The sequence below is a fragment of the Arctopsyche grandis genome, chromosome 1, assembly GCF_051622035.1.
Source record: "Arctopsyche grandis isolate Sample6627 chromosome 1, ASM5162203v2, whole genome shotgun sequence".
NCBI classification, from domain to species: Eukaryota; Metazoa; Arthropoda; class Insecta; order Trichoptera; family Hydropsychidae; genus Arctopsyche; species Arctopsyche grandis.
In genome coordinates this window covers 23,692,849-23,720,609 of record NC_135355.1, presented here as the reverse complement: position 1 = coordinate 23,720,609, position 27,761 = coordinate 23,692,849, and the positions used below count along the sequence as shown (strand labels likewise).

General features: G+C 34.3%; 1 protein-coding gene across 1 annotated transcript in view; it reads right to left on the bottom strand.

Annotated features, from left to right (window-relative positions):
• The window catches only part of LOC143917263 (multiple PDZ domain protein-like), a 210,368-nt gene that overhangs the window by 11,624 nt on the left and 170,983 nt on the right, over positions 1 to 27,761 (bottom strand). The window contains exons 23-25 of the mRNA XM_077438749.1: positions 26,155 to 26,354; positions 25,944 to 26,038; positions 21,558 to 21,627 (exon numbers count right to left, since the gene is read on the bottom strand). Coding sequence (XP_077294875.1) covers positions 21,558 to 21,627; positions 25,944 to 26,038; positions 26,155 to 26,354 — 365 coding nt within the window. The remainder of the gene's footprint in view (positions 1 to 21,557; positions 21,628 to 25,943; positions 26,039 to 26,154; positions 26,355 to 27,761) is intronic.

Sequence of the window (27,761 nt, the reverse complement as noted above, 5' to 3'; positions counted from 1 at the left end):
CCGAAAGTGAAACGCCCGAACACGCAAATATCGGAAGGCAAAGATCGAAAATCGAACGATCTTAAGTCGAAAGATCAAAAAAAAAGGGTGCATGGTAAACGGTACTATGTATGTACATATATATAATATATATATATGAGTGGCATGCGGTGAAATAATCTCTCTATTTGTCATACAGCCTTGTTTAATGTGCGCGCGCAGGATACGGGAAGAAAAGCCTGTTCCTCTTGTTCCTGATGTATCCTGCTCGCGCAAATTAAGTGAGGATGTACGACGGGGGGAGAGACCCCTTTTTATTGCAACAAAATGTCAAAACAAAATGTATGAACACGAATTACCTAAACACAATCTGCTTTAGATCATCGACTTTAGAGAGTCTTTAATTAATATTATGTATTAGATGTATTATGAGCATTTATAAGATATGTAAATATGTAGGTTTTTCCGATCTTTTTCCTATTATGCTGTACATTAACATTAGAATAATATAATACTATGATTACTAACAAAAATAAAATAAAATTGTAAAATAGAAAATGATCAGTAGATCAGTAGCTATTAAAATAGATATAAGATGTATTGTGAAAATAATTTAGTAATAATAAAAAGCATTTAAAAATCAAAAAAATAAATATTATACCATCATAAAAATAATACGTTAGCAAAACAACCATTATAAAATAATATTGTCATGCTTAACTATAAAATTAAATTAAAATTGTATTGATCAATAATGTTAATAGTAACATAAAATATCAAACTAAATTATCAATTTTAGATCATAAATTTATTTGGTACCTATCTATTTACATATGTATGTATTTATAATTTATTTCAATTTCAATCATCTTAGATACAATTGATTTTATGTTCGTTTAAGGGAAAAGTACGTGTATTATATTATAAACATATGTATGTATTTTTGTATACATACATACATATGTATGTATATATGTATAATTTAATTTTGAAACGGTTTTTTTGTGGATTTTGAAACGAAGTCGAATTTATTCATTCTTTGTCAGACGGCTTCGAATGTAGTAGATGGCAATCTCATGAAATAATCTGTTTATGGTCTGACGGTCAAATAGGAATGGCTTTGCGGATTCATCCCTGAAAATCTCTAGGGATAAAAACGAGTGTCACCGACACAATACAATCCATGTGTGGTACAAGTTCTTACATTATTACATACAGCATTTTTACTTATTAAACACACTCGCCTTATGCGAGTGTGTTTTTGTAATAATGAATAATTAGCATAGTCAAGTTTTTTTAACGAATTCTATACGGTTTTGATGGTGGATTGGTTGAATTTCTGACCTGAATTTTAGCTTTATCTATGTACGTAGTAACAATAGATGAAGTTTTGTGTTCATGCGAAAATTCGAACTCGAGATTTTGACTGATTTGAACTCAGAATCGATTACTGATCACGTTTTCATGAATACCGTTAGTCATATCGAACTGAAACTTAGTATCGGTTACTGAAATTCTTATCGACACGACGTAATTTTTTTTCAAATTTTTAAGTTGACTGGAAATGGTACCTCCCCTTATATGTACATAGGTTTCCTCTTTTTTTCAGTTTTTGAATTAAATTATCTCCCAAACCGCTAACTGAATCGGAATAAAATTTTTTTACATGTAATAGAAATAATAATCTTTATAACCTTATATTTTTTAAATATTTTTATCTGAACCGAAAATAGTACTTTTACTCTAGAGAATCGAGGTTTTTTATGTTTTTCTCAGAAACCTTTTGGTTTATTAAACTGAAATTTCATATCAAGAAGTTTAAGTTGAATACCAAGTCATTTATAAAATTTGGTTAGCATACGTCAACCGGAAGTGGCAGTTTACTCTTTTTCGATTTTTATTCCACTATTCTTTCACGAAAAAAATCAAGTATAATTCTTGTATTAATGTGATGAAAAGAAAAAAAAAATCACTAAATTTAATAAACCGGAATTGGGATTTTTTCATCTTAGAAAGGTCAAAAATGTTGTCGCCTGGATTCTGTCCATACCCATATATATGTATGTATATACACACATATATATATATATATATATATATATATATATATATATATATATATATATATATATATATACATACATATATATATATATATATATATATTTTTATTATTATTATTATTATTTTTATTTTACATATATACCAGGAAGGCCTTACAGGTAAATCCCAATGCGCCTTCCTGGCCAATTACAAATACAAATGCAGCATTTTTATTATAAGTCGTTGAATTGCGAGACACTGAAAAAACTCGCAAATTAACGAGACATCTATGAATTGTACATAAATTTTTATTGTACATCAATCAAATTTCAAATAATGGTGACATAGTAGGTAGGAAGGATTTTTAGCCAATTTTTTTTTCCGGGAACCGTTTCAACAATGAAATCAGAGAAAATTGGCAAACTCTGATAGGAAACGATCAACCTGGAGTCACAAGTCCAGGTCTGACCAACAGCATACTCTGAAAAATTCATTTTCATTCAATATATATATATATATATATATATATATATATATATACATACATATATATATATATATATATATATATATATATATATCTATATCTATAGCAGATCTATATCTATAGCAGTCGATGATCTAAAGCAGATTGTGTTTAGGTAATTCGTGTTTATACATTTTGCTTTGACATTTTGTTGTAATAAAAAAAGGGTCTCTCCCCCCGTCGTACATCCTCACTAAATTTGCCCGAGCAGGATACATCAGGAACAAGAGGAACAAGCTTTTCTTCCCGTATCCTGCTCACGCACATTAAACAAGGCTGTATGACAAAAAGAGAGATAATTTCACCGCATGCCACTCATATATATTATATATATGTACATACATAGTACCGTTTACCATGCACCCTTTTTTTTTGATCTTTCGACTTAAGATCGTTCGATTTTCGATCTTTGCCTTCCGATATTTGCGTTTTCGGGCGTTTCACTTTCGGTCCCGTGAGGGAGACCGACATATGTATATACATATGTGTGTATATATATATATATATATATATATATATATATATATATATATATATATATATATATATATATATATAAATCTTCACAGGCCTTTTTTAAAAATTTTTCTAATCATAAATTTATTTCCCAAATGATAATCAAATTCTGAAGATGCAAGGGATCTATAAAAATATACAGTATGGCATTAAGTAACAATAAAAAAAGAGAATTGTCAGAGACCATCTAGTAAGTGCGTTAATTTTATTTTATTTTTACATATACCAGGATGGTCTAACAGGTTGACCCCAATGCGCCTTCCTTGACAATATTAATTACAATCATTGCAGCATTTTTATTACATCAATCGCTGTATTTCGAGAGGCCGAAGAACACGAAATTAGCAATTAATTAATCCATAGAGGCAATTAATTAATCCATTGTACATCCAATTCAGATATTTGTGACAGCGGGTGGGACGATTATCCATATTGATGGATCCAAAATTATTTATAGTCATTCACCACCTACAGCTGGATGAAAGCTTCTTCAACCCGCTTTCATACGCCATATTTTGAGCAACTCTCATCCATCCCATCTCACACATTTTTCTATTAATTTCATCCACCCATCTCCCTTGTGGCCTACCTTGCACCCTTTTACATCCGCTCGGTTAATATTTGAGAACTTCTTTCGTCCATTTATGGTTCAGAGGCGCTTAAAGAGCAAAAACCTAACGAATTGGTAGTCCGATTGTGAGATTTAATTCACAATTCACAATTTTGGGGGGCGGGGTGTTGATTCCGTATTGCCTGTACTTGACCAGAAGAACAGGGATATCATTGATACCCTGATTATCGGAGATTGATAAGATGGCAGCAGAGGCACTACTCTAGTCACGTGACCTACCCATTGCCATTTCAATCGATTTACCCTCTCCACTTTATCAACTACCTTTTGTCATACCCACGCATTCTTGTTGCCGAGCTCTTCTCATTAAGTCGAGCATACGGCGTTTCATACTTAATTCTGGCAATGAATGGCCAAGCTTTGCATCGCTGATGGATTAGGAAAATAATAATATACGTATTGGGATAATGGGATACCACAGTCCTGTTTCGAAGTAATATATTGTTTTCATGTCAATGATTATTATACAATATCTCCGTAAGCATACATATATTTATTTGGAAATATAATATAATAAAAATAATATACACACATATGTATATATTTATTTAGAAAACAAGAAGCTGAAAGATATTATTTAAATATTCTGTAAGTGTCGTTTTTTAATGAGATGTTGAGACTGGTTTGACATCTTTTCGTTGCATATGGAAAATTAAAATTACACACGAGGCCATGTGAACATCGGCAAAATACAAGCATTACTAGCATTAGAAAAAACACGCTAGTAAATTTTCGATTTTTTTTTTGACGGTATTTAATTAAATTGCGATTTTATTTTAGTGTGAAGATTTTATTAAAATATTTTCATATCTTTTATTTTCTTATTATTTTACTAAGCCTGTGTGTGTCGAAGTGCGATCTTCAGCGTTTGCATTTGCGAGAGTTTCTCTCTTTCAGTACATTGAATTTGCGAATTTCTAATTCAACGGAAACACAGATAGCGCGAAATGTTGTATATGTGCACATTTCGCGTAACTTTTAAAGCCATTTGCATATCCAACAAGGGATATATGTACATAAGTGTGCGTGTCTACAAATGAATAAATGAGTCTCTTCATAACGAACGAAAATTTTCTTAAGACGTACCTAATTACTTTTTACAATACGGTACAAAATATGTATAATACATTTATGACGAAGATAACGTGATAATTATTGCAGTATACAATATTAATATTGTTTTGAGATTGTAGAAGTTGTGTTTTATGTCATCAAATAGCGCTAATTGGTGCTATAATTAACGGTCTTATATACAGCAATCTAATATTATATTTTATGGATGGATACATACACATATGTATGTTCATACATATCTACATAGGTATATAAATCAGATCTTTATATTGCTGCATAAAACAAACAGTTTTAATCTATTTTTGTGGGATTTTCATAGTAGCATAGATCAATGGTTAGCGTGTAATGCTTTCAACTATGTGGTCACGGGTTCAATCTTAAATATATGACTCCAAGGTCGATCGTTTCCTATCAGAGTTTGCCAATGCATGTGATGTCATTGAAACGGTTACAAAAAATGAGCTATTAAGCTATATATTACATAAATAAATAAAATAAAATGGCAACTTTGTCATATTTCTCGCAAAATTCGAGTTTACAGCATCACGAATTCGCTGCCATTTAGAAACTGCTGCAAATTTATTAAAATTTGTATGTACATATGTAAATAAAAATCTCATTAAATACAAATTGAAGAACAATTTGCTATCCATACTAAAGCGATTTTTAGTCATAAAATTTATGTATGAAAAGCTTTGATAGACATAAACCCAGCTTCCTATTCATAAGACATTTTACGGTTTGCGAAGAAAATTTTAAATTTCATTTCCCTCAGTTCTTTAGTTAAATGAGAAGGCCCGTTTTTGGGATTTTGAAAGACATGGTCGTTAAAACGAGATCTTGACACAGTGTGCTCTTCCTTATTAGAGAAAGTATTACATATGTATTATTTTTTTAAATTTTATTATGTATTATATATGTATTATATTATATAATATTTGAGCTGTACTGTACGAACCTACATATGTCCATTATCAGTACATGGAAATGACGTTAAATTCATACTCCCTAGTATGTATTGAAACATATATAAAAAGTTTAGAATGACTTTATAAATATGGATTATTTATACATTTCAAAAATCGGGAACCGCAATTTGGTTATGTCATTTAAAAAAATTTAAAATAAAAAAAAATCTTATGATTAAATTCACGCATTGTATAAATTGTATACTAAATACCGATTGTTAATATGTAAAAATGATGTATTCAGCTTTACTTACGTTGCCACTGAGACAGGCGATTTTCAGATGCACAATTTTGGTAACAGCCCTGACGAAAATCATTTTGTCACCGGTCTATTACACACAATTATACTATTATATATGAAACACAAATATTATATAATTCGCTGACGAAAATTGACACTGATCACTCACTGACAAAAACTATTCACTGACATTACTCGCATCAACTTCCGTCCAATTGTCCGCCGCTGCGGGAAAACTCGCGCTTTTCGCGACAGCTCCTCCTCATTTCTGCACACTGTTTCAAAGTTTAAATATGTATTCGAAACGTTACCGAGCCTCTTGTGTAAGATTTTTTTCGGCAATTTGTGAATTCGCTACGCACGAACGCCTGAAAAATTCGTCGAAGAGTTTCCGCGTAAGAATATATGTACATATGTATGTACATATAATATGTACATATGTACATATGAACGCCATGTGCTATTATTGGTCACTTTCGCATACGTTTGTGAAACAAAGCGTTTCCTGTGTTTATTTTCATTTTATTTTATTTTTTTGCAGTAGTGGGTGACCCCGGAAGTGCATATCGGCTTTTATAACGAAAGATATGTAATAATATAAAGTTTTTACTGCTAATTAATAAACATTTGATTTGCGCAGTAGATAAAATATTTTGCAAATAATATGTAAATCATACAATATTGTGCGGTCGTTTCTAATATTTATAAATTTAAAATTTAAAGCCCCAAATTAAATACAAATACAATGAAATATAATTAATATTATAAAAATATCCTTTATTTGTTTTGATTATAAAAAAAATGCTTAACTCCTTGAAACTCCAAAGTGAGTTAAAATTTGAAGGCGATATAATGTACATATTTTTCAATGGCGAAACCTTGCAAAAAATGCAATTTCTAAAATCGCTTTCAATTGTACCATCCGATTGTTTGGTGTATTAAAAATTTCAACTAAAGATCAAAAATCAAAAAAAAAAAAATATATATATATATATATACATTTTAAATATAATCATTCTAAATTTGAAACTAAATTCAAATAGTGGTAACGATCGAGGGGAGGTGGTCAATTTGGTCAATTTGGTCAATTTGGTCAATTTGGTCAAGTGGTCAAACTCTGATAGGTCGATAGATAAACGATCGACCAAGAGTCACATATATCAGGACTGGCCAGCAACACCCGGTAACCCCTCAGATGTTGGAAGTACACGCTAACTACTGACCTAGGTTGCTGGTTTATCCGTTCATAATCATATCTCGAATAGAAAAGTTTCAATATCAATTTCTCAATCAATGGATCCAAACTACTAACGATTTTTGTGTAAGCGTGAGAGTATAGGTGAGTTTTAAGAGTGAGACATTTATTTTGGATATTCTAGAAATTTACATCTCTCATTTACGATTTGAGATTTGTTTGCGTGACAGAAAAAAGCGGGTCGTTTAGTGATAGCATTGTCATTGCTTCAATAATATCCTTTGCAAGATGTTCAAAAATTGACCGAATCCGAAATATCTTAAAAAAATTGTGTCTTTGAAAAGCTGATGAGCCCATTCGACTTATTTCGAAATCTTTTCTATTTTTTTACATCATTGAGTTATGTTGCGTACGAACCAAACCAATGAACGGCTTCTGGGCCGTTCGTTGGTTTTTATCAACTTTTTAAACCAGTAGCGTAAAAAATTTTCGAAATACAAATTAAATTTAAAAATTGAAATTAAATATCAAAATTAAAACTATTATTATTATATTAAAATTAAATTCAAATATCAATATAAAATTATAATCATTATATTAAAATTAAAATTAAATATTGAAAGTTAAAACAGAACATGCACAATTTAAATAAATTTTCGAGATTGACTTAAAATTAGATCATCGACAATCACATACAGGTAATCCTCGGCTTACGATGTTTTGACTTACGAAGATACGCACTAAGATCGAAAAAAAATCAAAGAATTATTATTTTTACTTCCCTGTAAAGCACAGTTACTGAGAGTATATCATGTATTAGTATGGGTGATCCAACGATCGTCGCTAAGTCGGTTTGTTGTCGGTACATCAAACGGTTTTTTTATTCTTCAATTGTTTCTCTCGTCGAAATAAATCAGCTCAGAGGTAAAATTTATCGGATAATGTGTGATTATTAATTTTATTTCGACGAAAGAAAAAAAAAACCCTTTAACAAATCACCGACATCGGTTTTTTTGTCGCATTGATTTCAATCATCGACGGATGAATACATAGCACGACTTTTAAGAAATAATAACAAGATTATTTTTCGCTCGTAAGCAGAGAAATTATAATATCTCTCTGGTTGTAAATGCGTATCATCGTAATTCAAAACATTGTTGTAATTCAAAACATCAACGATGATCTAATTTTAGCTCAATCTCCTCTTTGGCTTAATTTTGATATTTTAATTTAATTTTTATTTCGATGTTTTCTATCCTACCGGTTTAAAAAGTTGGCCCAGAAGCCGTTCGTTGGTTATGTCCGTACGCACCATTATACAACTATCTGATTGGAAGCAATTGCATTTTTTTACGCACGAAATAAACGATAGACATTTCAATAACGCGCCGAGTGGCATTAAAATAGTTATATACCTACGTAAATGTCAAAAGACATACTATGAACCGTGCATCATTTCGCAGAATCAACGATCTAAATGCACGAAAACACACGACCTAAAAATATTACGAAATGTCATTTTTTTTTCATCACTATTATAATTATGATTTTTTTCATCGAAAGTCCCAAAGGTGCATTTTGAAAGGCCACGACGGCTTCTGACCTGATTTTCACAAATACAAAATTCGGCAATGTGTGCGGTTGCGCTCGATACGTTCGTCTTTTGGCGGGGGTGGTTTATACCCCAAATCCTCCCCCCCCCATAACCTTTTCCATAGGTATGGGTGTCAACCTCGTAACGGTTATCTTTGACCTTTCGGAAGAACTCCTAGAACCCCGTATCCGGGATGCGGCGGGTCATCATGTCAGATTAGCAAAACTAATCGCTATCCCCGACGAATGGGTTTGTAACACCTACATATGTATGTATGTACATGTATATGTACACAAAATTTTGCATACAAGGCTTGACAATTCTTTAATGTTGACACACGTGTTCACCGTTAACGAACAGTTGCTTCATTTACATTGATAAGACGACATATAATAATAGAAATTTAAATATCTCTTCAGCTTCCAGGTATATTTATTTATATATATATATATATATATATATATATATATATATATATATATATATATATATATATATATATATATATATATTTAGATAACATATGCTTTTATTGTGTGTAACTTTTGTAGTTATTTTCAATTCACGTGTATTATATGTATGTATGTACTTCGAACTAACTTTTAAATTTTAGAGATGAATAAATATGCACATTAATAGATATGTGATGTTTATTACGTAAGGAACAACGATTGTTTTCTAAATGCTAATACGTTATTAAATATCCGTTTATAGACATTATTTTAATCCAATTTTCAAGTATGGTCATGCAAAGTTGATCCCATGTTAATTTAGCGTCATATCAAGATTATTTAAAATTAATTTTACGATTTGTTGAATCTATGTATTATATAAAATTATGAGATCGTCATAATGATGTAATTCAACATTTAAATGCTGACTATAAGGTTGTTTGCTTTGTCTGTATTTGCCTATGAAATTTACGTGCAGATGCGACGTCAAATCGAGGACACAATTGGACACATACATATGTACATATGTATGTACATATTACTAAGCTGCGTTCTAATCCAGGTTCAATATTTTTCAGATCAATTTATTTAAATGCATTATAAAGTAAGTAAACCACCAGTTTATCATAATGTTATATGTGTTTTTTTTTAATAAAATTGTTCTCTATTGCCTACATTTGTTAAATGTTAGTAAACGGGTAAAATCTAATACAAATTCGTGTTAGTCATCTTCAAAGTAGTAGGTACATATGTATGTATGTGGTTAAGTAGCCTTGATCTGCCACATACTTATTCCAACGGCCATGCCTCTTTTGGAACCTGCTCTAAAACTCAAATGCCCGAGATAGGTTTTTGAGCTGTTTTTCCTATTATGCTGTACATTAACATTTGAATAATATGCAATAATACTATGATTACTAACAAAAATAAAATAAAATTGTAAAACAGAAAAGGATCAGTAGATCAGTAGGTATTAAAATAGATATAAGATGCACTGTGAAAATAATTTAGTAGTAATAAAAAGCAATAAAAAAAAAGAAGAAAAAAAATGTCCAAGAAGGTCTCTACTTGTTATTTCGTATCTCTGGATAATATTGGTTTCATCGACGCTCGTATTTTTTTAGAAGAACAACCATTAGACGTTATCTCACCTACGTGCTCCTCTTTCGATTTCTTGTTATTATTTCAAACATACATATGTATATTTGTCAATATTTTTCGCCGTTTAGTGAAAGATTTACGCTCAAAGTTCAAGGTTTGCGTCTACATTATATCAATGCCAAAGCAGTTTGATTAAAATCATTATCATTCAAATATGAAATTATAAAACTGTACCAAAAGTTCATATTTAATTTATATTGCTCAATTTATTTACTTTTGGATCATGTGATTCTCGATATAATCGATTACACAGATAAACAAAAAATCACGTTATTTACTTAGCAGGGTAGTGACTAATTAATTTTAACAAAGTTTGATCTACTGAATTCGACTATGAGAATGATTTTTGTTGTAGTAAAAAAAATCGCTAGATAATTAATTATAAATATTTTTAACAATAATAAAACCCGATAAATATAAAAACGTCTGATTATTGATTCCAGTACTCACTTTCACCACAGCAATACTAGATTTTGAGTTAATGACTGCAAAAAAAACAAAAATCTGTAAAAATTTCGCATATTTTTATACGCTCATATGTATCTCAATAACAGCTCATATAATAAAAATCAATGTTATATTCGAATTCCATGAGTCAACTTTTCAACTTTTTTTGTTGCTTAGTGTTATCAAATATTCGTATAACGCGTATCACTTTCAACTACATACATACATACATATGGTGTCTAGTTGACATGCACAATTCTATAAAAAACCTACATATGTATAACCAGGCAAAAAATATTTACTTATAAAATTCTCTCGGGATCCATCTAGTCCTAGACAATCCACGTGGTCTATCAGCTGAGTGTGGACAGGATCCACATTTTTTTTAGATTTTATGTAATATTTAACTATTTTTATATTTCAATTCTACAGTATGAATCATGTGTTATATATTATAAATTACCAATAAATGTATGACGTTAATTAGTTAAATTGTATAAAATAGTGTTTAATCCTCCCATATGATTGACTTAACACCTCAAAGCGAATATTCGTGTTTTTTACTACATAAAATATTTTTCACAGGGTTGTATTAATGTATAATGCCCTTCCTGAGTGCGTCAGGTCCTGTAAGACCGTAGGACATATTCTTACGATATGCAAGGAGACACTTCTGTGACGAATAGTAGATATAGTGTATTCGGTTTATGTAGTTAATGGGTCTACCTCAGTAGTTAATATATGAAATATGTTGATATAAATTTAATTAGCTTATTAGTTAATATTTTATGTCAATAAATAAATAAGTCTTTAAATTTATATGTACATACATTATACATAGATAATTATTTTCTAATTATTAAGTCTTTACACCTTTACTTATATACAGGTTCGTTTATATTTATAATTCAGCACTGCAACTCAACAGATCGGCACAAAGCAGCACGGAAAAGACTACTTCTATTCATAATATACAGCACCGCCCGTTTTCGCCACATGCATACTTATTTTGAACGAGTGCAAGGTAAAATCCGAAAATATTCATGTGCGCATGAGAGCACTTTCGTTGGTGCACTCGCCACTATGACGTCACATCATGGGTGAATATTTCCACAGTGGATAAAGAAAAACAGTTCAGTTTCGTACGTTTCGGTTGTATGTTCTGCTGTATGTACATACATATAATATGAGTAGATCGTACCGGCTACTGCTGTTTCGATACGCCACGTATGTACATACATATACATATTACGGAACGTATGAATATTTTCATATAGAATTTTATTAGTAGAATTTCTATTTGATTTGGTCACATGTATGTACATACATAGTAAATATTGAAAAGATTGTAAATTATAACATATAAAAAAACATTAATTATTTGAACCTATATTCCGGAGTCTTATCGCGCGATTGCGCGATAAGGCAGTACAATGCAATCATGGCGCAATTTCGACCGAAAGGACATTTATATGCAAATGACGCTCGTTTGTTTGTTGGCGAATCTTCTTAATAATAAATACCTAATTGTTATCGCGAACAAAATCCATTTAAGTTTTCACAGCAAAAAGTCCCTTTAACAGCACAATCCTTTAATCCAGACCGATCGAAAACCTTTTCAAGTCAAGCAATCTACGTTAATTTCAATCTTCTTTCTTTTCGTCGCTAATAGGGATCCCGAACGTTTCGACTTTTGCAGAAATTACATTACGATTTTTTGAACCGACTAAATAAATTCAAAGTAAAATTCCGATAAAAACTGAGAAGACCTTTTAATTCAAATGAATCCATTTTGAAATCATTATTAAAAATAAATCGCGTTTCTTTAATATTAACACATCGAAAGTAAGCTGACCTGAAATTCTAACCTTTCGTAAATAAAAAAAACCTGACCAATATGACTTGACTTTATCTATATATTTGACGAATAAAAGTGTCAAAAACAAAAATTCGACATTTATGTACAAATATCGGGTATGAAAACGTTCTCGATACACACTTGAGAGTAGCTACATATGTATGTAGTATAGGAAAACTCACACAGTTGGATTTTCAGTAAAAAAAAGTTCAATTTCCAGTTGTCGGATTTTGTTCATATTTTTTTTATCCCTATGTAGATTATAATCATGAAATATCAAGAAAAGAGAAATAATTAAAAAATGATATGTTTTAAAAAAAACTACTGCTTTCATTTGAGGTAAAAATATTTATAAAATACTAATAAGCGGGCTCTTCGCTCACCCGTGAAAATCGCGCCGCGACTCAATGAGTGTGGTGACATCTTTTTACTACTTTTTTACTAACCCCTTAGCGCCAGTGGCGTAGCAAGAAATTTTGGGCCCTGATGCAAAAATTTCTCCCCACTTCCTGGCCAGATTGTTCGCTCCTGATTTTATTTCTTCGTATGAATTTCGTAATTTACTAACATTCTCATACATATATACGATTCAACACCAAAGTGGTTTCGTCTAAACTTTAAAGTAAGATTTCGTTTCTGCAATGTTTTCTTACTCAAGCGGATCCACGCCTGATTTGTTATTGGCACGCCTACTTAGCTTATACGCAAGTGTATAACAGTGGCGTACGGTAAAATTGTTACAAAGCAAGCGTGGGCCGTGATGCTTTGCATCATTCTGCGAAATGGTAGCTACGCCACTGGACTTCGCACGAAGTTCTCCGCCAAAAACGGGGATCGTCGCAAACCGGTATTCGACAGCTCGGCGACGAAGGAATCACGTTTTCACCGTGTGTGTGAGTCGAAATGTGAGTGTGTGCGTTTCGTTTCGTCGTCGTGACGCGTCCCTTCGTCGCGGAACAAAACATGGGGGACGCTGCGAGGCGCGAACTCGAACGCGCGAAACGCACACACTCACATTTTGACTCATACACACGATGTTCGCGGCCGCGCACGGTGCGAGTGAAGAGCCCGCTATACATATGTACATATACACATATTTATCCATATTTATAATATTAATTGTAAAATGTTTTAGCTTTATCCAATGAGCGGCTTGGAACATAAATAGATCCAAAACAATAAAGGTAGATGAGATGTGACATACATATGTACCTACATATTTACATATATATGTATATAAGGAGAGGTAAAAATGTAGAAAAGCGTTTGACGATAAACATTTCATTAATCAATATTAAGTTTCAGTGTCATAGTATTGAAGATGTTCGAATTATCTCCAAAATACACACACACACACACACACACACATTTTTACAAGCCTCTAATTAGTTTTCTTTCTCAAAAATTTGATCTAAAATTCCTAGTCTTAAAATCGTTTTGAAACATTTTTTTTATTAAAATTAGAGTTTGATACAATTCAGCTAAAATTTCGAGGATGAATTTTGTCACTATCACAAAACTTCATCTGCTACTATGTACATATGTACAAATGTATGTATGTACATACATATTAGGCACATCAACATGAATAATATTTTTCATACTTATCACAGTGTTGTATTTATATTTTTTATTTTTTGGTTATGATAAAGAATTGACCTCGGTCATTTTGCTTGTAGAAATTAGTTGACGAACAATTGAACTATTGGTATAGCGGCCTTCAAAGGCGACTACACTGTTCGACACGAAAAATGGTTCAGAGACGAGATATGACTTTTCTTATAGATCTATGCCCAGTAAACACGAATCTGTTAATAAAAAATGTTGATTGGCTCGAAATTCGGAAATATATGTGTTTTCTAAACCGCGCGATTTTTGTATATCTTGGTGTTGTTCGGTCGATGTCTCAAAATCTGTCAATTTCCTGTTCAAAATGAATATTGGAATCTATATTCAGGTATTTTATCTTTCATTTTTAGTACTTTTTAGCTTTCAAATCTCTCTAAGTAGTCGGCCAGTTCCCAATCAAAAGTCAAAATATACGTATATATATATATATATATATATATATATATATATATATATATATATATATATATATATATATATATATATATATATATATATATATATATATATATATATATATATATATATATATATATATATATATATATATATATATATATATATATATATATATATAGTACGTATTTTCACTTAGGGTTTTTCCCACTGTTAATACTATTTTATATCGAGTATTTTCTGTTGAAACATGTTTTTTGGATAGTGTTCTAGCCACACTATTTTTTGTTTTCGTTTAAAAGGGTTAATTGGAAGTGTGCTGAATTTTAAATCGGTAAAATTGCGAGTTAACATCTCGTACTATTATTTACTCGTATTTACACGAATCTGAATGGAATTAATAGGGATAATATATTAAATTGTCTTTATATGAGAATTAAATAAAATTCCGACTTTCCGAAAAATTATATTTCGACTTTTTCTTCAAAAAATCTATTGATAACTGGCTTACCTCGATAAAATAAACGAATTTTTGTTATCAATCCACATGAATAATTGAGTAATGTAATAATTTTAATTAAAATGTGCGAAGACGACTATACATATGTATGTATAGGTACAATGTATACAGGGCTACTAAATAAAAATTTTAATGAATTGGGAACTAAAATCGTAAAAACTTAAAACGTAATCAATATTCACGTGTTAAGCGAGCGCCGGTATGTTCTGGTACACACGAAAGATTTTTAGTTACACATCATGACAAATTACAGGGCCGTGGAGTCGTTTAAATACGACTTCGACTTCAATTTTAAAAATGGAAAAAATATTTTTTTTACTTTTGATGTAAATTATTAACTTTTAATTCAGATTTATTTTCTTTCAACATTTTGTATTTTTTATTTATGAACATATGAGCCGTTATAATTTAAAGTGGCATACATAAGTCCACTTTTCATAATTTCCATAAATATCTCGCAAAACATTAAATAAAATGTTTTGCGTTTAACAAAATAACGTTTAGGTTGATTTCTTTCTATGTTAAAATAAATTCTGAATATAACCATTAGATTATATGTATGAACCGTTATATTTGAAAGTTGCATAAGTCCACTTTTCTTCTTTTCGAGTAAAATTTTGCAAAACATATATAGTTTTGCGCTTAACAATATTTAAAAATACTGGTGGTTCGTTTATTGTGCTTTTCCGACATTCTAGACATATGGAAGTGATAAGAATATGAATTAGGTTAAACATAAATAGTGTTTTTGGCTCATGTGTACATACAAGACACTAATAAAATTTAAGCATTTGCGTAACGGATTTTTTGAATATTAGACCTATCCTAAATTTGACCAATTAATAATTTCTTAATTAATAAAAAAATAGAAACACCGCGTCTCGTATTGTTGAATCACTTTATATTGGTTGACACGATGCGAGTAAACCCAGACCGAGTATCTCGGAAGTTATTCGTAACGTCGCGACGTCCGAGTAACATTCGAGTAACGTACGAGTAGCGTCCAAATTAGCGGACTTCGTTTGAGTGCACACGTATCGTGCCAACCTGGTATAAGTTAGTAATTCAATATCCATATACATATGTACATTGATGGATTCGGAGTCGTTAAAATTTTGACGACTCTGAATCCGACTATACAGATCTGCATACACTTGTTGAGTCGCAACCAGTGGCGTGCGGTGAAAATCTCCCTATTTTTGTTATGCAGCCTTACTTTAGGCGAAAACACAGAGCACGGACGTGGCATGTGGAACGTGGAAGTTTTCCTACATTTCTTCAAATATGGGATACACTGTTATCGATCACTGTCAAGCAAGGATAAATACAAGTATACAATTTTACTGAAAACGTTCCAGGAGGTCATTTTGGGACGGTGCGTGCTGGGCGTTCCATGAATATGTACAAGGCACGGCCCATTTTTTTCGCATATTTAAAAGTATCTAAAAAAACCACGTGCCATGTGCACCGCTGTGTGTTTTCGCCCATGACGGCGATAACGGTGTATCCCATATTTGAAGAAATGTGGAAGACCACCCACAGCGGAGAGCCATGCACACGATGTGCCGTTCATCACTGAGTTTTCGCTCTAAGTGTGCGCGAACAGGATATAAGGGGACTCGTTATGACTAGAGGTATGACCGCAAGCGTGCTTTTTCCAGGAAACAGGGCAAACTATAAAGCTAAAGAGCATAAAAAAGGTTCATCATAAAAATTAACAAAGCACGGCGAACAATGAAACTGCGCAAAGTTGGTCCGATCTTTAGTTATGACGTCACCTATGCCCCTTGTATTTTGCTCGCGCATACGTAAGTAAAGGGCGCTACAGACGCTCTGGAATATCGGAGCGGTATGTCTTGCGGCGACCGATGTTGACGCAGACCGTAGCGTGTGTAGGAACATTCACCGTCAGGTCGAAGCGCATTCAGTACGCCGCACATCGAACCAAATTCTGTTCGTTCGCCGCACGGTCAATCGCAAGACATGCCGCTCCAATATTCCAGAGCGTTTGTAGCGCCCTTAAGGCTGTGCGACAAAAAACAGGTAGAATTTTACGGCACGCCACTGGTCACAATTCAATATCAAGTAAATAAATAAATGCGATTCACTCGAATTGTCAACGACTCCGATCCCACAGCCCTGACAATTCGGCGAACGATGAAATTCTACTTAGCGCGCGAAACCGGTCGAGTTGCCCATTCGCGCGCGGAATTTTTCGCACGAGTACACAACGATCCACTTATCGCGCAACCTAACCTACAATAAAACAGACGTTTGGCAAAATATTCATATCGTACGCTTTCACCGATCGATCGAAAATTATACGACGGTGACCTTTTGAATGTATGTATGTAAATGCGACATGCGCGCGCGCAACGGTTCGTCACGCACGAAAACTTCAAATGACCGCGTCTGCACTTCGCACGGATCACCCGTGTTTGTGTGATTTTTGAAGTTTGAAACTCCAGTGGTGGTGGTGGGGGGAAGGGGGGGGGGCTCGCGTTAGCTAGTTTACGTACGAATTCATGGTGGGAGTTTGGGGCTAGCGCGCGCGACGCGTTCGGCACGACGCGACGCGCACGAGCACTGGCACGATCAAGCGCGCGGCACGACGCGGCACGCCATGTGGGACGCGGCACGCGGCACGCAGCATGCAGCACGCAGCACGCAGCACGCAGCACGCGTCAACCCACCGCTCAACCGTTTTCGAACTGAAGCCTCCGTAAGCCACGGCCGCTGCTCGGGAGTGATATCACCGCAACGCGACTCGCCGCCAATCCGGTGCCGCCGATCCGGTGGTCGACGCGGAATGGACGCCTCTTTATTTATTTCGCTTTTTTATGATTATCACTGTCGTTTTTTTTTTGCCGTGGCCATTCTTGTAGTTTTGTCTCGTCCGCATTACCTATTTGCATCTGTAAGTGATTCGTCGAAGGGCGACCGCTTCGACGGCGCGACTGCTGCCCTCTAGAGCGGACACTCTTAACATGTTTCTTATCACCGAACCGGCGAGTGCATGTCGACGTATTGATAATATAGCATCCGGAAGAAAAATAACGAGATGTTTATCAACCAACTAGACTAAGATTTGGGATATATGTACGGACAGAGCGAACAGTTTTTTTAAGTGCTTTTACTATTCATCTTCTAATATATAATTTCGAGACTTTGTATGTTTCTTTGTTTAGAATCCGTGACGTTCAATTTAATAAAAAAAAACAAATAAATATTCAAATAAATTTAAATAACATGAAACTATTCAAATAAATTTAATCAAATGTTTACTATTAGATTAGCCATGTTTAAGCGGTTTATTTTAAAAATACCGAGTGAAGCCGGGTAAAACCAATAGTAGGTATATTGTATTCACAATACATTTACATAATAGCTGCTAATCCAGTAATCATTGTCTATTTGTATTATATGTAAGTACATTATTTTAACGTTAGTGTATACATACATATAAATAAGGCAAAACTAGTTGTAAGTAGAATAAGAAAAAATAAGACAGCTGGGGGTGTTTTTCACAGGTGTGTGCTCATGTACAATGCCCTCCCCGAATGCGTCAGTTCTTTTAAGACCGTGGATGCATTCTTGCGAGGGTGCTAAGAGACACCTCTGTGAGGGACAGTACATATAAGTTAAACATAAAATTTTAGAGTTAAGTAATTAAGAATGTATTTTTAAATTAGCTAAATAGCTAAAAGTATGTATATAAATAAATAAAATATGTTACAGTCCAAGTGTAAATCTCGTTCGTTCATGAATATACTACTGGCCCTTTGCTATCAAAATTTACAGTTTCCAAATTATTATCATTGTCCACAATACGTTCGTAAGCCAAGAATAAATGAAATTAATACCTATTTTACATAGTATTTTAAAATAGTACATATTTTATTCCAAAAACTTCTAGTGTTTCAAGCATATGTATATAGTAAATAAATAAAAAATATATGGTTTTGTACAACCCTAATGAAAAACTATATACTGAAAAGCATGATAAAAAACGATGATAGTATATCAAATTTCGAATGCCCCGTTCACTTGATCCGCCATTTAACATGCATATGTACTAATTTGTTATATGTATGTTAAATGCACAAACTTTTAGGCATAAGTTTGAGTATTCTCAATCGTTTTCTCCGCCTTTCATTGTCTTCTATGTATGCGTATCCTGGGTTGAAATATTTTAATATTAAAAAGCTGAAATGTGAAATAGAGTAACGTTGTAATGCGGTTTCCATGGGATAAATACTTGTTGTTATGACAGCTCAAAATTTTCATTCACTTTCAGACACATGGTGGAAATTTATTTGAAGGTAGCTTGACTTTCAGAACTAACTAGTGTACATATAAACAAACTAGTACGTTCATGAACGCACCGGAGTGAATACTTGGACTGTTTCACAATATAAAAAGTACATCGAATTTGTGAAATTTCCAATTATGTGAAATAGCAAAACATGGCCTTATTTTTGAAAAATGCAAGCCCATTGCTTATATCATTAGGTAAATTATCTGCTGAATGCGTGAATTCTTAAACTGTCAGATGATAATGTTATTCTGACAAGATTTAAAAATTTGTTTGATTTATGAATTATTGAGTATAATATGAGAAGCAAAAGAAGACTTTTCCGTCTACTTGCCTGCAGAAAAATGTAAACATATGTACATACATATATGTATAATCATAATAATAAAAAATGATAATAATAATAATAGTATATAATAATAATAAATAATAACAATAATATATCGATGGCCACCTTTTCAATAAGTTTGCATAGGCGATATTCAAATTTTTCTGTGTCAATATATGTAAATACATATATAATATTATATGTACCTATGTATTGTGAACTTCCACATTATTTTTCTTAAAGAAATACATACGTTCGTTAAAAAGTGTATGTATGTATATCAGTCTTTCATCTTTAAATTTGATGCAATAATGAAGGTATCAGATATTAGATTAGATTAGATTAGAATATATAAAAAATGGCAAACTATGAAAACGATCGGATAAGAGCCAAAATTTTTACTGACTTAGAAGCCGAAGTAAGAAGAGGTATGTAAAAATCGGTGACACGACAACTTGTTCACAGATTTTCCGTAAATCGATGATGCGCTCCAGGCATTTCGTATACGGCCATCTCTTTCTCACCCCGTCTGTTCACCGTGATCTCGTTAACTCTGCCATTACGTATGCAGCCATCTCTTTCACAGACCGTCTGTTATCAGTGAACAGACGGTCTGTTATCAGTGAACAGACGGTCTGTGAAAGAGATGGCTGCATACGTAATGGCAGAGTAAACGAGATCATGGTGAACAGACGGGGTGAGAAAGAGATGGCCGTATACGAAATGCCTGGAGCGCATCATCGGTTTACGGAAAATCTGTGAACGAGTTGTCAGTTAACCGTAAAAATCATCTGTATCATATATTTTGAATACTAAGATTTGACCTCATATTGTGTATTTCAACATACTACACACATATGTATGTACATAAATTAAGTAGAATACTAAGATATGTATGTAACTCGAATAAATACCTATTGTCGAAGAAAAATCACAGTCGCTTGTCACTTGAGTGTGATAAAAAAATATATAAAAACGTTAATGGACAAACGGAATTGTATTTGTTGAAGATGTGTGATTGTCGACGGGAAGTGATTAGAATGCAAAATAAACTGTTAAGAATTCTAAAAAAAGAATAGATGTACTATAGTTAAAATGAAGCAAAATGTATTATTTTGTTCAGACATATGTAGTATGTATGTATGTACATACACACATATGTATATATGTATGTACATCTTATATCTAAACATTAGACATTTTTAAGGTGACTGAAATTTAAGTATCGTCGAATAATTATTGGTGTTGTGTAGAAATTATACAATAACATCAATATTATTTTTTAAATATTTATGTATAATTTTATAATTCCAAAATGATGATCATCGACAACATTGTACATTCATTTACCGTACAATGTAACATTTTTTCATAAATTTTTCTGGTATGTACATGCATATATGTATGTACATATATATGTATACCGATCGTGTATATAGGTATATAATACATACATACATGTAAAAGGAATAGATTTAAATAAAAATAAAATAAGAACCAAAAATAATGAGAGTACATGGAACGAAACGATCTATTATTCTATTATGTATGTCGTACTCGATTTACATAATTGCTCGTACCACAACACATACAAATGTCGTTTTGTAATTGATTTGGTAAAGTTGACCGTTGCAAATTTTAAAGTAACAAGATAAATATATTATTACTGATATGAAAATCTTACCTCATCTTCAAGCGTAACCGGAAATTGTGTTATAGGTTTCACCGCTACGTCTTCCAGTGCTCGAATTCTTCTGTGAAATGAGAAAACAATCTGTCAATCATAAGTTTTCATTTCGGCTATCGAATTTATATATACATACATACATACATATTATAATATATTATGTATTTGATTAGATTGAGCGATAGGTCTCGTGTATAATAACAACATTTGTTTTATCCCGCCTATAACCAGTTAACACCAGATATCATTAAGTACACACAATTTTGACATACACATGTATGTACATATGTAGTAACGATAAAAATATACATATCATTTTTATTTCAATAATACAATAATGTATATGTTTAAGAAAACTCATAGTTGGAAATGACCAATGCAATGCTATATTCTGACTGATTATTTTATACACATTACACCTACGAATGCCCATATTTTATATATATATATATATATATATATATATATATATATATATATATATATATATATATATATATACATGTATATATATATATATATATATATATATATATATATATATATATATATATATATATATGTATATATATATATATATATATATATATATATATATATATATATATATATATACATATGTTACATATATACATATATGTATATAATGATGGGTTGAATGACATAGTAGGGTTTGGGGAGATAAGATATTTTTTATTAACAAACATATTTTGATAATATTTAAACACAACAAATCTTCTAATCTATAATTTGGAAAGAGACTTTGTATGTAAGTATCCTTGGTCGTCGTCGTCGTCGTCGTCGTCGTCGTCGTCGTCGTCCGTAGATCGGTGACGTCATCGAACACGTGATTCGATTTTTTTTTTTTCGATCCATGGGCGCCGATTTGTTTTTTTCGTTTCAATGGATTCACCCCCGCGGGGGCGCAAGGCGAGTAGCTTCATGGTACCCCGCCAGGGGCGCCACAAGGGGCGCAGCCCCGTGGGGCCCCGAAGGGGGCCCGGAGGGCGCAGCCTCATGGGGCGCAGCCCCATGGGGCTCAAAAAGGGGCGCAGCTTTATGGGGCACAGCCTTATCGGCCGCAGCCTTATGGGGCGCAACCTTATGGGGCGCAGTCTTATGGGGCGCAGCCTTATGGGGCGCTGTCTTATGGGGCGCAGCCTTAGGGGCGCAGCCTTATGGGGCGCCGCCTTATGGAGCTTAGCCGCATGGGGCCCCGAAGGGGGCGCAGCCCCATGGGGCCCCAAAGGGGGCGCAGCCTCATGGGGCGTAGCCCCATGGGGCCCCGAAGGGGGCGCAGCCTCATTGGGCCCCAAAGGGGGCGCAGCCTCATGAGGCGCCGCCTTATGGGGCGCTGCCTTATGGGGCGCCGCCTTATGGGGCGCCGCTATATGGGGCGCTGTCTTATGGGGCGCAGCCTTATGGAGCTAAGCCGCATGGGGCCCCGAAGGGGGCGCAGCCTCATGGGGCGCAGCCCCATGGGGACCCAAAGGGGGCGCAGCCCCATGGGGCCTCAAAGGGGGCGCAGCCTCATGGGGCGTAGCCCCATGGGGCCCCGAAGGGGGTGCAGCCTCATTGGGCCCCAAAGGGGGCGCAGGGGGGCGCTGCCTCATGGGGCGCCGCCTTATGGGGCGCTGCCTTATGGGGCGCCGCCTTATGGGGCGCCGCCTTATGGGGCGCCGCCTTATGGGGCGCTGTCTTATGGGGCGCAGCCTTAGGGGCGCAGCCTTATGGGGCGCCGCCTTATGGAGCTTAGCCGCATGGGGCCCCGAAGGGGGCGCAAGGGGGCGCAGGGAGGCGCAGCCTCATGGGGCGAAGCCCCATGGGGCGCAGCCTTATAAGGCGAAGCCCTAAACGGCAACTGCTCATGGGGGCGAAGCCCTAGACGGCATTTAATCATGGGGGCGGAGGGGCGAAGCCCTAAAAGGCATTAACTAAGGGGGGTGAAGCCCTAGACGGCAATTTATCATGGAGACGCGGAGGGGCGAAGCCCTAAAAGGCAACTGATCACGGGGGCGAAGCCCTAGACGGCATTTAATCATGGGGGCGGAAGGGCGAAGCCCTAAAAGGCATTAACTAAGGGGGGCGAAGCCCTAGACGGCAATTTATCATGGAGACGCGGAGGGGCGAAGCCCTAAAAGGCAACTGATCACGGGGGCGAAGCCCTAGACGGCATTTAATCATGGGGGCGCGGAGGGGCGAAGCCCTAAAAGGCAACTGATCATGGGGGCGAAGCCCTAGATGGCAATTAACCATGGGGACGTGGAGGGGCGAAGCCCTTATCGGCAACTGATCATGGGGGCGAAGCCCTAGACGGCATTTAATCATGAGGGCGCGGAGGGGCGAAGCCCCAAAAGGCATTAGCTAAGGGGGGCGAAGCCCTAAACGGCAGTTAATCATGGGGGCGCGGAGGGGCGAAGCCCTAAAAGGCATTAACTAAGGGGGGCGAAGCCCTAGACGGCATTTAATCATGGGGGCGCGGAGGGGCGAAGCCCTAATAGGCATTTACTAAGGGGGGCGAAGCCCTAGACGGCATTTAATCATGGGGGCGCGGAGGGGCGAAGCCCTAATAGGCATTTACTAAGGGGGGCGAAGCCCTAGACGGCAATCAACCATGGGGACGTGGAGGGGCGAAGCCCTAAAAGGCATTAACTAAGGGGGGCGAAGCCCTAGACGGCATTTAATCATGGGGGCGCGGAGGGGCGAAGCCCTAAAAGGCAACTGATCATGGGGGCGAAGCCCTAAACGGCAATTGCTCATGGGGGCGTGGAGGGGCGAAGCCCTAGAAGGCAAAGGCTCAGGGGGGCGCCGAGGGCGAAGCCCTAGAAGGCAAAACATTTTTTTTTGATTTTTTTTTTATTTTTTTTAAATTTTTTTTTTGATTTTTTTTTTTGATTTTTTTTTGATTTTTTTTTTATTTTTTTTTTATTTTTTTTTTAAATTTTTTAATTTTTTTTTTTTAATTTAATTAGCTTAGTCATGTTTAAGCGGTTTATATTATAAACACTGAGCGAAGCCGGGTAATACAGCTAGTATCCTATAAAAAAGAAAATATCTTTTAAATAAGTTCCATTTGCTGCCTTGTAAAGTCATGTTTCAAAATATCAACCACATTTTTTTATAAAATTAGTTCAATTTGAATCGTTTGAATATTCGCTTAATTTTTTTCTTTAAGACACTCTAATCGATAAATTATTTGACCAATATTGTTATTTATACTGATCATATTTAAATCATCATCTATGGCCACTCACCATCCACTGTCTTTCCAAAACGCTTACATTAGTCTCTGTTTTTCGCAACTCTCATCAATCTTTCCCCACACATTTTCCTAATTTCGCTTACCCATTTTCCTTGCAGACTTCCTTTCATCCTTTTACATTCTAACGGGTAAAATTCTAGCATTTATCATGTCTATATTTCGTTCATTCTTCTAGCTACATGACCTTCATATTCATATACCATTCCAATCTTTCCACTCTCTCCACTATATCTGCTAACTTTGTCATCCTTCTCACCCACGTATTTCCTTTCTATCACTCCTCGTTATGCCGAGCATACAGCATTCCATACTTCTTTGAGAGCATTGGGGCTTTGCGTAGTATCTTGGCGTTCAATGTCTAAGTATCTTGGCGTTCAATCCATACGTTATTACTGGCAAAACACATTGATCAAAGATCTTTTTCTTCAGACGTAGTGGCATTTTTGATTCAAAAAGAAACGGCGGTCATTCGCGCAAATTTCACACGTCTCTATATTTCCTCTTCTAACGGAGATGCCTATTATCTACCCTAAATGTAAATAATTACTAACTCCTTGTACTATTTTATCGTACAACTAAATGGTAATATATAAATAAATGTACATAATTTGAATAGAAATAAATCTGATCGATTACACTGTTCGACAAATGACGACTTTTTTTTGGTTCAGAGACGAGATATGACTTTTATTATAGATCTATGCCCAGTGAACACGAATCTGGTAATAAAAAATTTGATTGGCTCGATATTCGGAGATATATGTGTTTTTTAAATCGCGCGATTTTTCTATATCTTGGTGTTGTTCGGTCGATGTCTCAAAATCTGTCAATTTCCTGTTCAAAATGGATATTGGAATCTATATTCGGGTATTTTTTTTTTTTTTGTAGTACTTTTTAGCTTTCAAATCTCTCTAAGTAGTCGTCCAGTTCATATCTCGTCTCTGAACCATTTTTCGTGTCGAACAGTGTTATTGACATATCTAAAAAAAAAAGAAACGCTTACAATGTTCATATTCTGGTTGTTTGCAAAAATAAATCTTATCAAAGTAGATGAGAGATATGAAAGTACAATATGTATCTATGTATGTATGTATGTACACAATGAAAGCACTGAAGTATACCTTAGAAGTATAACTTTGAAAATTGGTCCAGCTAATCCTTTTATGATTGCAGATGCATTCAAGTGACATCTGCCATGTAAGACCACGCCGTTTACCTTGAAAAAATAAAATTTATTTTACATACATATAATAATGTAATGTGATAGAATTTAAATCGCACTGATATAGTATTTTAATGGAAATTTTAACTAGCAAATTTTCAGAATTTTACCTCTAGAATTTCATCACCGACCAGGACACTTCCGGCACGAGAAGCAGCACCACCAGGACGAAGACCACATACGAAAACAGCCATCCTGGAACGATCTCTATGTCCAGCTAAGGATATTCCGAGTCCACCGCGTGGTCCACGTTCAAGTCGCACGGCGACAACCGTATGTCCCAAGTTTGAGTACTTTTTCTTCACCTTATCTGTGTAAAAATAAAGAAGAAAAAAATATATAAGAATTTTTTTTCCACAACGCCGCACAAATAAAATTATAAAAATTTCCATCTTTCCAAATGAACGAGCGGTGAAATCAAATAATCTCTTTATTATCATTTCCCCTCCGTTCTCATTTTTTTCCTTTCTTTCTTTGAAACGTTAATTCGGAGTGCGCAATTAAACACATTTCGCCTCTCGAGAGAATTCAAAGTGAGATCTACCGTTGATAATGTAAGTACCCTTTTAAGAAAAGACGTTTGGTACTGGATTTTTCTGTGTTATTGCTGTTGTACAAACTTAATGTGTCTCTTTTCAATCTGTATTTGTCAACCTTCAGTGTCTACTACATCTTCTATAAATGAATAACTGAAAGCTTCGTTTTAACGGAGGGAAATCTTCAACGTAAAATATAAAACAAAGGCATTTTTTTGTTGTGATATATTTTTCCAAATATGTATTATTTTATACATGTATATATATATATATATATATATATATATATATATATATATATATATATATATATATATACATATATACACATAGATATTACATATAAATATTGAATTTGCTATTTATACATATGTAGTTTATCTTGTGCGATTTTATTCGTACCTTGACACCAAAAAGGTAAATAGCATCTTCCGTAATAAACTGTCGATGAAAAACTGACAGCATGAAAAAAATATACGTAAAAACGTCTCCGCATTCTATAAAAGCTTTCTCGTGTAAAAAAATATTTATTTGTTTATCGACGCAGTAATTGGTTTTAAGAATTCCCTCCGAAAGCTAACATTTTTCACGGTTCGTTTGTGGCAATCGCTCCAAAAGGTTTTTGGGCTTTGTTTTCATTTCGGAAAAAGTTCCCTGAAAACTGTCTGGAATACGGAAACAAATTATTCACCAAGATAATATAGGTGGTTAATTTCTCAAACAATATACTTACCATAAAAAAACGAGGAAATGAAGATTTCATTCCAAATAACGAATATATGTATATAATCTTTCTGTCAGGCGACGACATACTGATGCTATATTCTTCTTTCCTTGATTGTTCTGATTTACTGAATAAGGTTAATTTCAGAATCCCAGTTCGGTACTCTAGACGCGTTGCACTCTTTTCACTTGATCCTTTCAATACTAATTCCCAAAAATATTTTTATCTGCAGCGCGTTTATCGTATGTTTAACGGAGAGCTGAATGAGGTTGATATATTTGGTATTTCCCTACATCAATTCAGGTCTAACATCAAGAGAATCTTGACCGATTGATTCATTTCTTCTCCTATTCTATTTTTCCAATATTTCCAATATTTTTATACTTTAGTTTAGTTATGTAATGTGCTATTTAATCATATTATAGCTTTCGTTCTTTTTCTTTTCATTTGTTTATTT